Source organism: Centruroides vittatus, unplaced genomic scaffold (assembly GCF_030686945.1).
Source record: "Centruroides vittatus isolate TY-2023 unplaced genomic scaffold, ASM3068694v2 contig_15, whole genome shotgun sequence".
In the NCBI taxonomy this organism is placed as follows: domain Eukaryota; kingdom Metazoa; phylum Arthropoda; class Arachnida; order Scorpiones; family Buthidae; genus Centruroides; species Centruroides vittatus.
The window spans coordinates 908,975-925,662 of record NW_027120927.1 but is presented as its reverse complement, the minus strand read 5'-3'; the positions used below and the strand labels follow the sequence as shown (position 1 = coordinate 925,662).

At 34.2% G+C, this 16,688-nt stretch overlaps 2 protein-coding genes across 2 annotated transcripts in view; one reads left to right on the top strand and one right to left on the bottom strand.

The window, feature by feature from the left end:
* Positions 1 to 16,688, bottom strand: part of LOC136968560 (flavin-containing monooxygenase 5-like) — a 223,361-nt gene that overhangs the window by 198,271 nt on the left and 8,402 nt on the right. The window lies entirely within an intron of this gene.
* Positions 5,388 to 8,775, top strand: LOC136968601 (flavin-containing monooxygenase 5-like). Its single transcript, XM_067262600.1, has 2 exons — positions 5,388 to 6,069; positions 7,734 to 8,775. The coding sequence occupies exons 1-2, from the start codon at positions 5,449 to 5,451 to the stop codon at positions 8,706 to 8,708; spliced, it is 1,596 nt and encodes a 531-aa protein (XP_067118701.1). The 5' UTR covers positions 5,388 to 5,448; the 3' UTR covers positions 8,709 to 8,775.

Here is a 16,688-nt window from a genome sequence, read left to right as displayed (position 1 = left end):
TTACGACCGATTTCAGACAGATTAAGAATTAAAGAACACGAAGCTGCTATAAGATTGAAATACAATAATTTCCCTCGGTTTACGCATACCAATCATAGTAATTGTCAAATTAACAGAAGCAACGTAAAAATACTTCATTACGAAAATGATTTATATAAACGTAAATTCAAAGAATATATTGAAATAATAAAATATAATAAAGATAATTTGGTTAATCTCTCAAACGGTATGCAAATCGATGAACAATGGTATAATATGATAGGGGACGGAACTAAAAGAAAATAATCCATAATGGTAGTATCGTGTGCAGTTTACAAATGTAATACTGGGGATAATAAAGATAAAACTATGTATGTATTGTTTTTTATAATTGTCAAATAAATTACTTTATCATGTAAAAACTGTTGCTTTAATGTTCCGAATATTCTTGGTTTAAAAAGATACACCATGTTTAAATAAAAAAAGACCTTTCATTGTATAATTATCTATCGGTAAATATCATATTGATATGTATCCCATACGTTGTACAAAATGATTAATTATGCATACTGTTATCTAATAACCTACAACAATATTACTGTTAATACAGTAGAGAGTCGAAAATCGGCATCAATTGGGGACTGGGGTCGTTCGGATTAGGGATTTGTTCCGATTACGGTCTATGTACGAAAAAATATATTAACCTGTCCGATGTTCAAATTTTTCTTCGTCGCGTGTCGCTTCGCGTTGAATTTTCGTCGATTTTAAGCCTAACGAAAATTTTTATAATAATAATCGAGGCTATCGTATCGTTAAAAATTATTTCTGCATTTTGTACAAACAAAATAAATATATTGAAGAATATAAAAACATGAAAATTATACTTTAGAAGTAAATCTAGTATCAAAAACGTTCGATTCGGCACGACACAGTCCGACTGAAAATTGTGCCGATTATCGGGCGATTCCGATTACCAGGGTGCCGATTTTCGACTCTCTACTGTATAACACTTATTGTGAAAAAAAAAAAAAAAAATGTATCCCTACGGTTTGTAACTTCAATTTTGTCTGTAAACTTTAAACTCTTGTCACCCGACAATTACCCACGTGTTTGCCAGATTTGAATGCTGTACTTTTGTCAATTACGTGTCAATTTCACTTTGCACTATTGTCACCCGACACACACCCATATTTGTATTTAAAAATCTAAAAGGCGCTCCTCTGCCTTCAAAGGTATGTGAAGAAATTTTTTTGTCTGTAAAGATCATCTACACGCGCGTTTTTTGTAAATTAACTAGGTTTTTTGTTGTTATTAATACTTCTGTAGAATTACACCGAGGAGGGGCTTAAACGCTACATAGGCCCGAAATGCATTCGTAATTTCCAATAAAAGAGTACCTAACCCGATAGCTACGAGGAAGTCTACCGGATTTATGTATTCGGATTAAAGAGACATTCATTCGCATCACGTATATACAGCTACCACATTTGACATCGAGTAGAAATAATCTCTTCATAGTTTTTGCTGTTTATAAAATAAAATCATTTAAAGAAAGTAACTTTTAATTACTCGAAGCTTATGGTATTGTCAATAAATGTCTCTGTCGCTTTACGACGTTCTGCCGGGAATGAATTAGGTTGTAAATTAATATTAAATCAGTCTTTTTAAAACTTATATAAAGATTAAATGTCTCATATTTAACTTATGAGAAAATTATAAAATATCGTTGCCCGCCACCTACTAGTTGGGCAGTGTAGGTGCAGTAGAGCGTTGAATCGCTACTAGAATCTTTTCTAACGATGCACTTAAGATAAGTTAATTTAGTATAAAAGATTATTTTCACTCTGTAAATATACAGCGGTTTGACTAAAATACTATACAACGCTTTTCTAACTTCCCGCGTAGAAGGCCAATGCAAACCGATCTTACATAAATAAAATACAGTACTGAAAAAATCTAGTAGGCTATCTCGATTACTGTGTCCGATTTAACTTTATCACAATCACGTGACTAAAACGCATTACATCGTAGCGCTACACAACGAGTCCCGAGTGCGACTTACTCGCGCGCCGCCCTGGCGGCAAACATATAACACATAGGATAAAAATCCAAAGGGTTTCTTCTCCATACGAACCCTCACCAAAGAAAGAAAAACAGAAAGGGTTTCCTAGTACAGAAAATTAAATAGAAATTTTCAATTTCAACTTCCCAAATTTTAAATGTTTTAAATTTTAAAAAGGAATTAATAAAATAGACAATCAAAAAATAGAACTTTCATTAACCGGAGTGTAATTTTACTCTTAGTGATATAATTTCAACACGCGGTTTTCGACCAGTCCATAGTGACAAATTTTTACACCTTCGAGATGGAAGAAAGGAATTTTACCGGCAAAGGCTAACCACATAGCCGCAACCAAAGAAATTAAAAACGATGGAGGAAGTACAGTTACAGCTACTCGCCTACTCCAAACAAAAATTAATGAGAAATCATATTATATTTAGGCATTTTTTAACATTTAAATGGCCAATTTGCACTTTTAAATAATTTTAGATATCGGCATAACCTCTCTGCCATAAACAAACGGGATGATTTGCACGACGACAAAACAACATTGTTCATCGCTACTTTTATTAAGCTATATACTGTCGAATTTTTCTTTAATAAAAATATTTCATACATATTTGGCCAATTATTTTTAATACGAATTCATTTTCAGTTATCGGCGGATAGAAAAACAATTACGGCAACGTGTAAGTGCGAGGGTCGGTGCAAACGTGTAGCGGCAACGCTTTTTGCATTAAATGATTATAAAGACGAAAGTGTTACCAGTGGAAAACGGCAGTGGGGAATTCCGCAACGTAAGAAGACATACACGTCGGGTGGATGTCGCCTTAGTAATTGCGTAATTCCAAAAAGGATAAAAATACTAGCATCGTTATCATCAAATGCACCAACATTTTTATTATATCGAAGAGTATAAAACACGTTAATTGTGCTGTTTCTTCCATGTTGACGCGTATGTCTTCGAGTGCCGCTTTCTGATTTAATCGACACAATTCACGAACAATGTGAGGAATTATATTTAAAATCTTTAATTACACCATTATTTGAAAGTAAACGTATGAATTAAGCTTCTTTAAGTCTTCGCATATTCTGATTCTAAGTTCGTCTTTTTATTCTTTTTTAAGACGACATTGAAAAATTGCACCTTTAATATCTGCGATAGTATTTATTATTCTATTGGACAAAGGAAAATTCATACCAGCACCGTATGACAAAAACCGCATAAAATCTCCCGGTACTCCCTTTGTCCATAAGTCAGAAGTGAAAGAAAAATATAATTTTTTCGTGTATTTTACATTTATGTAAAAAGAATAGGAAAAAACATTGTTTAAAGAATCCAAAACTGAAAAAGTCTAAAGAGCTGATGTCCGGTGATTTAGTAGGAATATCCTGATTTTTTATTTTATATAATTGAGACTTGTAGACGCTTTAAGATGTTCGAAATATCCCTCATTTTTCTTCGCAGTGTGAGAAGAGGCTTTGTCGCGATAGAACACAACTTTGTCCATCTTTCCGGGGTGCATGCGAGGAACCTTTCTTTCTAAATATGGTTTCGGTACATTGCTGATATAATAGTCGGCACTCACCTTAACTTTATTTGGGATTTTTATAAGAGGAAGTGTTCCTCTTCCAGTCATCGCACCGACGATCGTGAAACCTTCTGGCCAGCTTTCCTAGTACTTTGTCAACAGAGCTTTGGGAACGTTTTCACCGGGAAAAGAGTAACAATTCTTCCGAACTCCATTGTAGTAGTTTAAATAGAAATATGCTTCGTCCAATATCACCATAAATTGAGATATATTTGTCACTTGTACAATTTCGGATCATTTGTCTTGCAATTTTGTTTGCATTCTGCGACAAGGCGTCGTACTTTAGTCTTCTGTACTTTTGTTGCTTTCAAATCCTCGTGAATTACGTTTTGAACAGTCTTCTGGCAAGTTCTAACTTTCGTGGTAATGTTTCTGATGCTCGAAGGGTTTGGTATAGACAGTAATTTGTGGACCTTCCAATATTAGCTTTGCTACACACAGGCCTAGGATTCGAACAAAGTTTTAAATGACCGTCATTTTCTGCATTCCATCATTTTTCGTACGAGAACTAATAATATTGCTTACTGTCTTCTGACTTACAGCAATGTAACTAGATTTTATTGATTTAACGATCTCTGTGAAAGTCAACACCTGTTCGGAAAGCACTTTTATGCGGACATCAATATCCCGAATTTAAAATTTATATATGGTATTCTGTAATAACAAGTAAATATGTTTTATAATGCATTACGTAGATAATAATGCAAGACGTTCTGTTTTGTAATTAATATTAATCACTGCAAGTTGCGAGCATTTTAGTCATTATTTTCAATGTTTTTGTATTACTGTACCATTATTGCACATTTTATGTAAATTATGTTTTGAAATGATACACCAAATCCCAGCCTGGAAATTAGTCAAATATTCATTATCGTTACTATTCCCGTACTTAGGAGATTATTACGGATGCGCTTACATGTGGTATGACGTAAAAACTGCTTCCCGTTGACGTAAGATACCGAAACTTAAGACTAGGCCCTCTTATCGCAATCGACTCCTCACGAGGAAGCGGATTTATCAATTGAATCGCTAAATAATTAGGGGTGTTTTGGGAAGTACTAAACCAATTTATAAGCTAATTTCTTTGCCACCTGATTGTTTCTAACAATAACAATTTGTAAATATGTTTATTACGATGATGATGCTAATAAATGCCGAAAATTTAAATAACAACAGTGACGTGTTGAAAAAATTAATTATAAATTACGTATTTATGTTAAGCACCTTTGACGAAGACGCCGATTCGCACCTGACCGAAGGACTTTGTTCAGGCGCGAACCCACCACCCATCACGTGGAGTTCGGCAGGTTTTATTCGTGTCTTTAACACCTAAATAGGAGCGAGTTTCTCACAGAAGGCCTTTCCAGAAAGCACCCCCTTATCGATCGCCCATGCGTTGTTGCCTCATCACATCGTTCTTTGTACTTTTGTTTATATTTGTTTCAATTTCGTTGGCCCTCCTAATCACCGAATTAATTTATATGATTGCCTTCTGAGATATAGTTTTTGAAGAAGTGAGAAGAAATGATGCCGGGGAAGATGCCGCTAAGTGTAGAGGTTCTGGAGAGAATAGGCATAACCAAAAAGTATCTAAATTTATGCTATTTCATACATGAATCATATTCTTTCTAACGTAGTTACATAGATAAAAAAGCTTACTTCAGTATTTCAGCAATGCATTTATCAATATAGAACAGTGATAAGATAAATTTCAAGTATTATTTCAACACGGGTTATATAAGCGTACGTAACGCGAATCGTCACTCCTGTCTGTCTCTCTCTCTCGTGCACACTAGACGAGTATTGGAAAGAAGAATGCGTGTTGCAGTTATAGGATCGGGTGCAAGTGGCCTCACCGCCATCAAAACATGCAAAGAGGGTGGTCTGGATGTTGTCTGTTACGAACGAAGCGATTATATAGGTGGGCTGTGGAGATACAGAGAGAAAGACGAAGAAGGTTTAGCATCAGTAGCCAAATCGACCATCATCAACACCAGCAAAGAGATGACTTCGTACAGCGACTTCCCCGCTCCAAAGGAGTTCTCAAATTACATGCACAACACTATGATGTTTAGGTACCTGGAATTGTATGCCGAAAATTTCGAGCTGATACCCCATATTAAATTTAATCATCGAGTTGAGAAGACTGTACCCGCTGACGATTACGATTCGACTGGAAGGTGGAAGGTTACAGTTACCGACCTGAAGACAGGAGAAAAGTTGGAAGAGATCTTCGATGCAGTTATGATATGTATAGGACATCACGTATTTCCTTACACGCCTAAATTTCCCGGCCAGGAGAAATTTCGAGGTAAAATCATTCACACTCATAGCTACAAAACTGCCAAGGAATACAACGACAAAAAAGTAGTTGTCATCGGTATTGGAAATTCCGGAGGTGATGCAGCTGTGGAGATAAGTAACGTTGCTAGTAAGGTAAGCATAATTTCTCAATGTACGTTTACTATTAACTAAGAACGATTCGAAACGAATCTCTTAAATTCTAATAATTAATTTAATTACAATTCAGAGAAGGCCCGCTCAACTTACATTAGGGTGTGATCTATTTTCGTGAGTAGCCATAATCTACCCGCATATTTTTTCCACGTATACAAGTTTACTATGTTTATAATTATTATGCCGAAAAACTTATTTACTGCACTTATAAGGCCTTATAAATGACGGTTCGTACATAGAACGGGTTCTAAATCTTTGTATTTCTTGTTTAATATTACGCTCGAGTTTCTCGCTGCGCCGCAATTAGAAACAAAGAGCGAACAGACGTTAAGAGACGTTAATCTATTTTTTTGGTTACAACGTTTAGTTACACTAAATGTGCAGAGCTTTATCTCTACCAACTTCTAGCAGGAATCTAGCAGCCCCACAGAGGTCAGTCGATTTATCTAAGGGGTGGATAAGTTACTAAGGGTAGTTTCTGCGTGTCGTTATGTATAATTGACAAAGGAAGTCTTCAGTTTCTAAGTGAATAAGTTAAAAGACAGTCGAAGAGTGTCTATATTTTATAAGAGTATATTAAAAAACTTTGACCATCACGTGAATTGTATAATTATTTACTTTCAACACGAACCTTGGAACTAAATATTAATCTACTGTTAAATTTACTTTTACTTTAAAATTCGTCGATGTTAAGGTCACGTTAACACGGCATCTTCAAATATTAGAATTTATAACGTGTAAATGATAAAAATTTCATTTTTAAATTAAACTATTAAATATTAAAAATAAAGAAAATCGATAACGATGTTTTTATACTAATTACAGCCGAATCTAATTAAAATTCCATAAAAAGTATATATTTTAATTATTATAGATAAACTTACAGATTCTAAATCAAAACACGTGACAAATGTTACTGATAAAATATATTTAAGATTAATTTTGGGAGGTAAATTATACAATTTGATTTAATAATCTCGCGCAAAACATTCTGGATAAGACCAGCATTGCTTTAGTGTTTCCATACAAAGAATCCAATAACGTCATAAAAATGCACATTAATACGCATCAGTGCAGATGGTGAGGATTATAATCGAAGAGGCTTTCTCTACATTACGTTAAAGGGAACATCTTTCATAGATTTTCTTATAAAACACCTAGCTTTTTATTTCAATAATTTAATTTTACAAATTTGAAATTACTTTTTTTATGTAATTTGAAAATGTTTAGTGATGTAAATTAAGAAAATTAACGTTAAATTATTAGGTTTATGTATAACAGACCGAGTGGATAAAACCACTAAACAAGGTTACGGGTACACGCGACACCAGAGGTGAGCGCGTGGAGTTTTTCGTGTTTCCTTCACGTGTCTAACACTCGAATAGAATAGTTTCCCACCCCCTCGGTAGATTGCCACTTATTGCGTCGTGTCGCCTTATCTCGTCAATCCGATCTTTTGTTTACAATTTATCGGCTAGCTCTATCTTGTTTTATCAGTCATACCGCGTTACAAAATAATTCTAATTATTTAATTGATAGTAAATAATTTTTGAACTTTAGTCGCTAATAAATGATAATTAAGTTACGCAGTGATATTTTTGGAGAAGATTTTATTTAATAAATCTTTGTTTTCTTGATTTCAGGTATACCTCAGCACGCGTACTGGTACGTGGGTGACGCACAGAGTTGGAGAAAACGGAATTCCATTCGACGATCAGGGGCTTACTCGATTGAAAAACATCGGATTTAATTTAGTACCTTTGAGTATATCGAACTGGTTCGTGCAGCGTGACCTAAATCACACATTTGACCACGAAGATTATCAATTAAAACCCAAACACGGATACTTTCAACAGCATCCTATGGTAAATGATACCCTTCCAAACAGAATTTTGAGTGGTACCGTAACTGTTAAAGACAACGTGAAATGTTTCGAAGAAAATGGAGTACTTTTCGAAGGCGATTCGGAGGTGACAGAAATCGACACGGTGATTTTGGCTACGGGATACGAGATCAAGTTCCCTTTCCTCGATAAAGAAATCATTGATACCACAGATAATCGCATCGAGTTGTATAAATTTGTATATCCTCCCCATATGAAACACCCCACTCTTGCAGTGATTGGTATGGTTCAGGGAGTCGGAGGGCTCTTTCCCATGTTCGAGATGCAAAGTAGATGGTTCGTGCAAGTTCTAAAGAAAAACGTTTCGTTGCCTAGTGAAAGTGAGATGAGAAGCGCTATCGATAACCAATTAGAGAAGATGAGAAAGCGGTATTACAATTCTAAACGTCACACTATCCAAGTCGATTACATTAACTACTTAGACGATATCGCTTCGTTAATTGGGGTAAAACCGGATTTCTTGAAGATGTTCTTCACCGATCAAGAATTATTTTGGGCTCTGATAATAGGCCCGAGTTTACCTTATCAGTACAGGTTACGAGGTCCTCATCCCTGGAGTAAAGCCAGAGAAACTATCTTAAGTTACGAACACCGACTTACTTACGCATTACAGACTCGTTACAAGAGACAAGAACAAGAAGAACAACGATCGTATTTTATCTATTTTGTATTTATTGTAGTCATTTTTGCTGTTTTCCTATCGAAAATGATGTAATATTAATGTAAAAATCCAAGAGTTTACTGGCGAGTTTATCGATTAACACAATAAAATTGTTAACGAAGTTGTGTCCACCTCATAATGCTTTTATTATTCTGTAGGGAAATCATTTCAGGCAGTATATAAAATGAATTTGCCGAGGCAATGTTACGCTATATTAGAAGCCATCGAGAAACGTTACGCGTGTTTCTCGATTCGTGTATAACCCGCGGATTATCTGTTTAAAACTGAATTTGAAAAGATAAGTGTTTTTCTTCTCTTCCAGTTTTATTAGTTTGATATTTCACAATTCGTATAATTCCCACCTTTTCAAAATTGTCTTTTCAACACGGGTTATACACACGAATCACGAAACACTACAGTTGTAGTGAGTGTTTCTTGATTCGCCATCTTTACAAATTTCAAAGTGTTTTAACACATAAAAAACGAACAATAAATTTAATTAAAATCAACTCCGACGAAGTTTTAATTTTCAAAGATCGTACAAGAAACTCAATTTTGAATAATTTATTATCGAAGATGTATTTTCTTCGTCTGTTGGGGGGATTATAAGAAATAATTCATCCGATTCGTTTTCGCCGCGAGTATGCGAAGAATCGGATTTATAATTTTCAGAAGTCTCACAGAATTCTTCGTCCTGCAGATCTTCACGCGCATCGAACCATATTTCGTCGAGCTGATCCGAAAATTGCACTTTATCAAAGTGTTCGGATAAACACTCGTCCTTTTCATCATACTTTTCATAGGTCAGTTCGTCTTCGTAACCCAAACTTCTTAATATTTGCTGCAGTTCTCGAAGGGTGAATAGTTTGCGACTATTTGATGTTGAATCAATCTCGAGACAATGAACTAAAAAATGAAAAAGCTCATAAGATTTAAGTTTAAATAATTCAACAGAAATGATTTAGTGAAAAGTAGAGCAAACTAATTTGTTCTTCTGTATACTATATTATTTTACTATTGTTCTGTAAAATTATTGTTAAACAATAGCAATACTACAGAAAAATAACAAAAACAAACTATTTTTTTTCTGTAGAATTATTCAAACAGAATAAACTATTAATAGTAACAGTAACAGAGCAAAGTATTTTATTATTCAGTAGAACAGAGCAAGAAAATAATCCGCTGTGTTGCTGTATTAATGAACGGGTATAGTACAATGAATATCGAATGTAAAGAAGAATAACGAATGGTACACATTAATTCATAAAATAGAGATACAATATTAAAATTGTTATTTAAAAATTTGTGATAAAAGTTAGTTGTAGAAGGTCAACAATTAATTGTGATAACGAATATCCTTGTAAGCGTTACAGGAAGATAAATAGAGTGAAAATAATTTGCAAGGATGAATAGAATGTTCATAACGGATATTTCTCACAGTCACTAGAATGACTGTAAATGTGCAAAACGATCTTCATGTTTCACACATTCCCACGGAGATTACAGATTTTATACTTTTCGAGTGAATAAATACCTACGTTTTCTTCATCTTCTGCAACTTGGATCAATATAATGGCTCTTTTCCATAGCCAACTCGAGCTAAAAATATCCAACGGTATCAAATGTACTGTCCGTGGGTCTCGACATTTTTGAGCTACCGGCACAGACATAATTTTTAGTAGCGCATTAAAGATTTCCATTTTTGTAAAAATAAAATATATTAAAAAATAGGGAAGTAATTATCGTGTTTAAATTTTATGACAGCCCTATAGAAAGTTTAAGGCACATTAAATGGGAAATAATAAGCTAGATTAGTCAGTCACAAAGACAAACATATTTATTTGATTCATCTGTTAAGATGTTTTCCATTACGAAAGTAGTGGCAAAATTTACAAATTCTTAACAATAAGCACTAGAAGTCAATGGAGATTTTGTTATGCCAGGCTCTAGGCTAGCGTAAATTCACCAGACTTTTATATTGTTTAAGGTCTGGTATTTTAGCGCAGGATTTCTATTGAACTAAGATTGAATATCAATAAGCATATTCGAGGCTCCTAAAAAGGCAGAGAACCTAGAAAAAACCGCACATTATTTATGCCTAAAACCGACAGTTTATACAATTTCAATAATTAATAATTAGAAAGTAAAAGTTACGTCTACCTGAGACTCGATTGTCCACCTCCATTTAAAATGCTTTATAATATCCTTTCGATGTGACACTCGAAATATACTCGATGAATGAAACAAATACTTTTTAAACAGGGACTACAACAATACGCAAACACGGTACTTTGTACTAGTCTCGAGTTTGTAGATGTCACGTGGTAAAAACAAGTTTAGTGAATTGGGGTATCACGTGTTTATACCGAAACTTGTATGTTTTTATTTACTTAATTCTAAATTAATTACCTAAAGTCCGAAAGTACCACTTAACGAATGAAAATTTTTCACTTTCGATGGTGAGAACGTTTTACCAACGTTCACAAGGTACCAGGTCACGTCGATATCATAAGTTAATTACTCACTCCATTAGTCACTTAGTTACTGAAAATCCAGTTTTAACAAACAAGATTAAATAAACTCGCAACTTAGTATATTGTCATTATATTTATATTAAAAGAACTAAACATTAAGCAGTGTTCTCGAGTTTAATTAAAGACTGCGTTTAAACGACTATAACTGGTCGAGGCAACGTATAATAGACCTATACAGACTGCACTCGGACCGAATTTCATCACAAAATAACGGATAACGGTCACAAGAATACACGAAACGTTTTACTTTAACCAAAAACACACGTTGCAGTCGATATGTGTCCAAAGCAGAATTGTAATTACTTCAACAATTAAAATTGTACATGGAATTTTCATGATTGTACCGTACATAAATTTTTACATTTAATAAAACTTGTTAAATTTCATATTAGGCTAACTGTTTAAAGATTCGATATTTATCGAAGTCGAGCATTTTTACATTCATTTCTAATTGTGTCTAGACACGGAGAAAGAATGTTTAAAAACCTTTTGTTGGAGATTTTATTTCAATAAAAGTCTTTTACGGTGGACCAATGTACCGTGGGATGTAGTTGCATATATAGGCTATGTTACGGGGATAGTGTCTGTGGTCATCGACGCCCACGAAACGAAGCTCTTTGCCGTTTTATAATAATATAAAAGTTTTTAAAACGAAACCTGGTGACAATGGTATTACACACAACTTTAACTTCGTGCTACGTGTCTCACTCGTTAGTGTTTTTCGTCGGAACTCGTTGCCGAAATTTTTACGCGTTTATTACGATTCGGAATCTTACAAATCTAACTCGTACATCAACTGTAAAACGCGCGTTGTCCCGGCCAGAACAAGGTAAAACGCCTCGAAATTCAAAATTATCTTTACAAGCGTTGCCAGGTGACGATAAGATGTGCGAGAATGGAATCTCAGAAATTCCAAAAAATACAAAATAACGAAGAATTATATGAAGAAAATTTCGAAATTCCTTGTTGAAAGATTAATTATGATTTTACGGTATTTGTCTAACGTGCTGCAAGAACAAGTTTTCATTCTTTAATGCTTATTCGACAGTTTCCATAGCAGGTAGAGTTTAGTCCATTTCCTAATTCGTGTAACCACAATCATATTTTCTAGATCTGTCACATTTATTTGTTTACTTCTATTGTCAATTTACATAATTAATATAAATTTATCCCTTCTAAGTGATTTTAGATTTTAGAATTCATTAATGTTCTCATAAAATTTTGCTTCTTTAAAAATATTTTTTAATTTTCGGCTTTTTTGACTTCTTCACTATAAAATAATAATAAATTACGCTATTGATGAACTTAATATCATAAGAATTTCTAAATTGTTTTGAGAAATAATTAATTTCTTATTTGTAGTTATGATTATTAATTATTTAATCGTGGCATCCACAAAGGGCAGAAGAGAACGACAATTTTCTTTTCTGAGATTCGTTGCTATTCTTCGAATTGAAATTTTATTGATGTAATCGAATATTTTTTGCAATAATTTATTTATTTTAATTACACAGTAGTTATATTGAAGTAAGTACACTCCACACGCGACGAATAACCATTGTGTTTCTTGCCAGTGCCGAGTGATGCACGTGGGTTGGCGGGATGGATTCGCAGGCCCATTACGTGTTTTTCAAGCGTATAACACGAGGCGAAAACAGGAGGTAACTTTGATTAAGTATGACCACACCGACGCCAGCTAACGGTAGAAAGTGGCGTGAGGATGATGACGTCGGGCGTTCTCGCTGAATTCGTCACAAATAAGGGTAAATTATCGCACCGCATGGAAGTGATAAATAAAACGCTTCGACTGCCACTCTTACTACTAGCAAAGAGAAAACTTCTGCTGTTAGGATTACTTCGTAAAGAACAGATAAAAAGAAAATGAAGATCGGTGTTCATCCTCTCTGGTAACAGGAAGAGGATAATGATGGAAAGGATGCAATGATAAAATTTCACACGGAACTTGGAAAAACCGCTACTGAAACTTATAATTTATTGAAAGAAGTGTATGACAATGAATGTTTATCGCGTGCACGTGTTTTTGAGTGGTTTAAGCGTTTTCAAGATGGCCGAAAAGACGTTGAAGATGATTCACGCCGGGTCGCCCTTCCGCGTCGAAAACGGATGACAATATCGAAAAAATCGGTAATGTGGTTTGATCTGACCGTAGTTTAGGTATTAGGGCGATTGCTGAAACTGTAGGAATTGAAAAGAATGCGTACGGAAAATTTTACATAACAATTTTAGCGTGCAAAAAGTGTGTGCCAAAATGATGGTGCCTAAAAATCTCACGTTCGAACAACAAGAAGCTCGCAAAAATGTTTGTACTGATACTTTCAATGCCATCGAAAATGATCCAAACTTATTGGAAAGGATAATAACATGTGACGAATCGTGGTTTTTTACTTATGATCCCGAAACGAAGCGCCAATCCATGCACCGGAAGAGCCCAACCTCACCGAGAGCCAAAAAAGCTCGAATAAGCAAATCAAAACTCAAAGCAATGATGATTGTTTTTTGATATTCGTGGGATTGTGTACCTTTACTGGGTTACTGAAGGTCAAACTATTAATCAACATTACTACCTTCACGTTCTTGCTGAACTCCGTGAAAAAGTAAAGAAAAAACGACCCGAATTGTGGAAGGCCAAGTCGTGGGTCTTCCACCAAGACAATGCGCCGGCTCGTTCTGCATTGTTTGTGAAGAGATTTCTAGCCAAGTACAGCATCCCAGTGTTAGACCATCCGCCGTATTTGCCGGATCTTGCGCCGTGCGACTTCTATCTGTTTCCTAAGGTGAAATCTGCATTAAAAGAAACAAGATTTGAATCCGTTGAAACTATGAAAGAAAGCAGCACGCGTCCTGAAGGAGCTGACAGAAGAAGACTTCCAGCACTGTTTCGAACAATGGAAGATTCGCATGGAGCGTTGGAGCGTTGTAGGGATAGAGGAGGGCTGTATATTGAAAGTGATAGATAATAAGTAAATATGTATGAAATCAAAATAAAATGCTTTACAGCGTCAGTATCGTTATTAATAGCCACACCTCGTATCTTTTTTGCACCATTTACGAAACTGTTGATTATCACGTTCAAATAATTCTTTTCTTCTGTCATCACCAGTTTTTATTTTGGCGGGAGGCTTATGTAAAAGGTAAGCTGGATAATTTGGAAATATAGAAGGATAGGCATCTTCAGTTAGCTTTTGGTCTTAATCTGGGAACTATTAACTATGACCCATCATCTCTTTTTACTTTATCTTCTTTGATGATAAATTTGTCATCAGAATGTTTAATACACACAACACTAGTTTTAGAAGGAGAAAAGTCATTACGTGGTATAGCTTTAATCCACTTACTAATCATTTCTGGACTTTTGGGGAAAGAGAAAACTGTCGTGTACTCTGTAAACGAGTAATTGCTTTTACAGCCTGTCACACAGCATCTTTGAGGCATGTATTAAGTAAATACATATGTTTAAATTCTTTTTAGTTATAGTGTAAAATAATTAGTAACATATTCTTACACATATCTACTATAGACAATCCAATATATTATTAACTTTTGTTATATAGTTTTTTCCCAATTTTATCCTAATTAAACTAGTTTATTTATTTCACTTGGAATTATGAGAAATTATTAATATTTGAATGAATGGGGGCAACTTAGATAACTTGTATAAATCACGGATTGTACCAATTGTCGAAGTCTTATATCGAATTACCAACAAGAAATCTTACCATTATATATAATATCCAATGTATAAATCAAACTGACTTGATATTCACAGAAAAATATGTATAACTAAAATGCCTTTCCTTTTAAAGTGTATTTACGAATCAGGCATAATTTGAAAATGTTGAAAAATGATCTACATAATAATCAGTTAGGTACTTAAAATACCCCTAATTTTCTTATTTTTATATAATTAATAATCAAAAAAAGGCCTTATCTTTGATAAACTACACGAATAAAAATATCTAAATAATATCCAATTTGATAAACTTATAAAATAAACCAGAAAGACGAGCTTCGATATATCCAACACGACGTTGTCCAGTAAACTGTAAATGACAAGTAGTCTGACGTCAGGATTAGTTAACGAGGGTTACAATAAGGCCTTGAATAACGATGGCCTGGGTCGAGCGCAGTTTTTCGAGTAGGGTTTCTCATTTCCCGGTCTTTCGCTTGTCCCGGGATAGAATTAATTATTTTTAAGATAAACAAAATATCTTGAAATCAAATGATATAACTATTTTTCATTTTTAAAGTAATTTAACGCGTTCTGTAACCTCCAAAATCATATTAATAATGCTGCGTAAGGTATAGATTAAAAATTACCTTCGAATTACGTAGAAATTTTCACAAATAGAAAAAAATTATTAAAGTTTGCTGGAAATATCATACAACGACAATAAAAATGCTTTGAATTGAGTTGAAAATTTAAAAAAGTAAACTTAGATGAAACCTTTAACTTAAAAGGTAATTTTTTCGATTTTTAAATAAAACAATACAAAATATTATTATAAATTTTTATAATAAGGTTTTAAAAAACGAAGATGATCGATACTCCGATCACTCGATCTAATTCTTATTTTAGTAATGAAAAGTCTCGCTACCGAGAATGCCCTTTCCCATTCAATTGATGTGAGTGCAATCGTGTTCAATGCATTCGAGAAAAGACAGGTGTGTTTTTCCAACCGTAGCCTGGAAGATTTCTAGTTCGTTTCCGAGATTGCAGTACTTCTTTTGTTCTCTAGTATTCTCGATTTGTCTATCTCGACTGTTTTAATAGAAACGTCAAACTTATAGCCCAATAATTCGGCAATTCGTTTGTCTTTAATAATCGAGTTTATAAAGAAAAACTCCGTACTCGTTTGTATCCTTGCCCAATTTGCGCAACTCGTCGTTACGCAGTTATAGAAGCTACTGGGCCTGGTTAAAAATTAAAACGGCCTAAGCACATTTATTCCAGATATAACAGGTTCTGACAAGTAAAGAACTTTCAGAGTCCTGTCACAAAAGACTACATATTGATTATTGATCATTTGTCACATGTCATAATAAGCAAAAATTTCAAAAACTACTAAACAAGCTTAAAATTAATAAATACGAATGTATTCTGACGGTTTACGGGTTAATTATACTTTCTATTTTCAAAATTTGCTCGACTTTGACACAAAATAAGAAAAAAGTGAATTTTTAAGAAATTTGCAGGATTTCTCGAAATGAGAAAAATTTCCCGGGATATTTCCCAGGTTAAAAAACAACTGGGATTCCGGGATCCTGTTTGAGAAATCGGGGTAGTTGCCACTTGCCCCACTACCCGATTTTATTGTTGCGTAGCGACTCAATTTAATGTCAAAAATTTGGACCTTTAATATCTCGAAGAGCGATGAACCCGTCCGGTCGAAATTTAACATAGGCCTATTTAATGTCTCCGTGTTTAATGGAGATCTTCAATTTTGAATAAATTGATTCGTTGGATCGTTTTGGACTTACT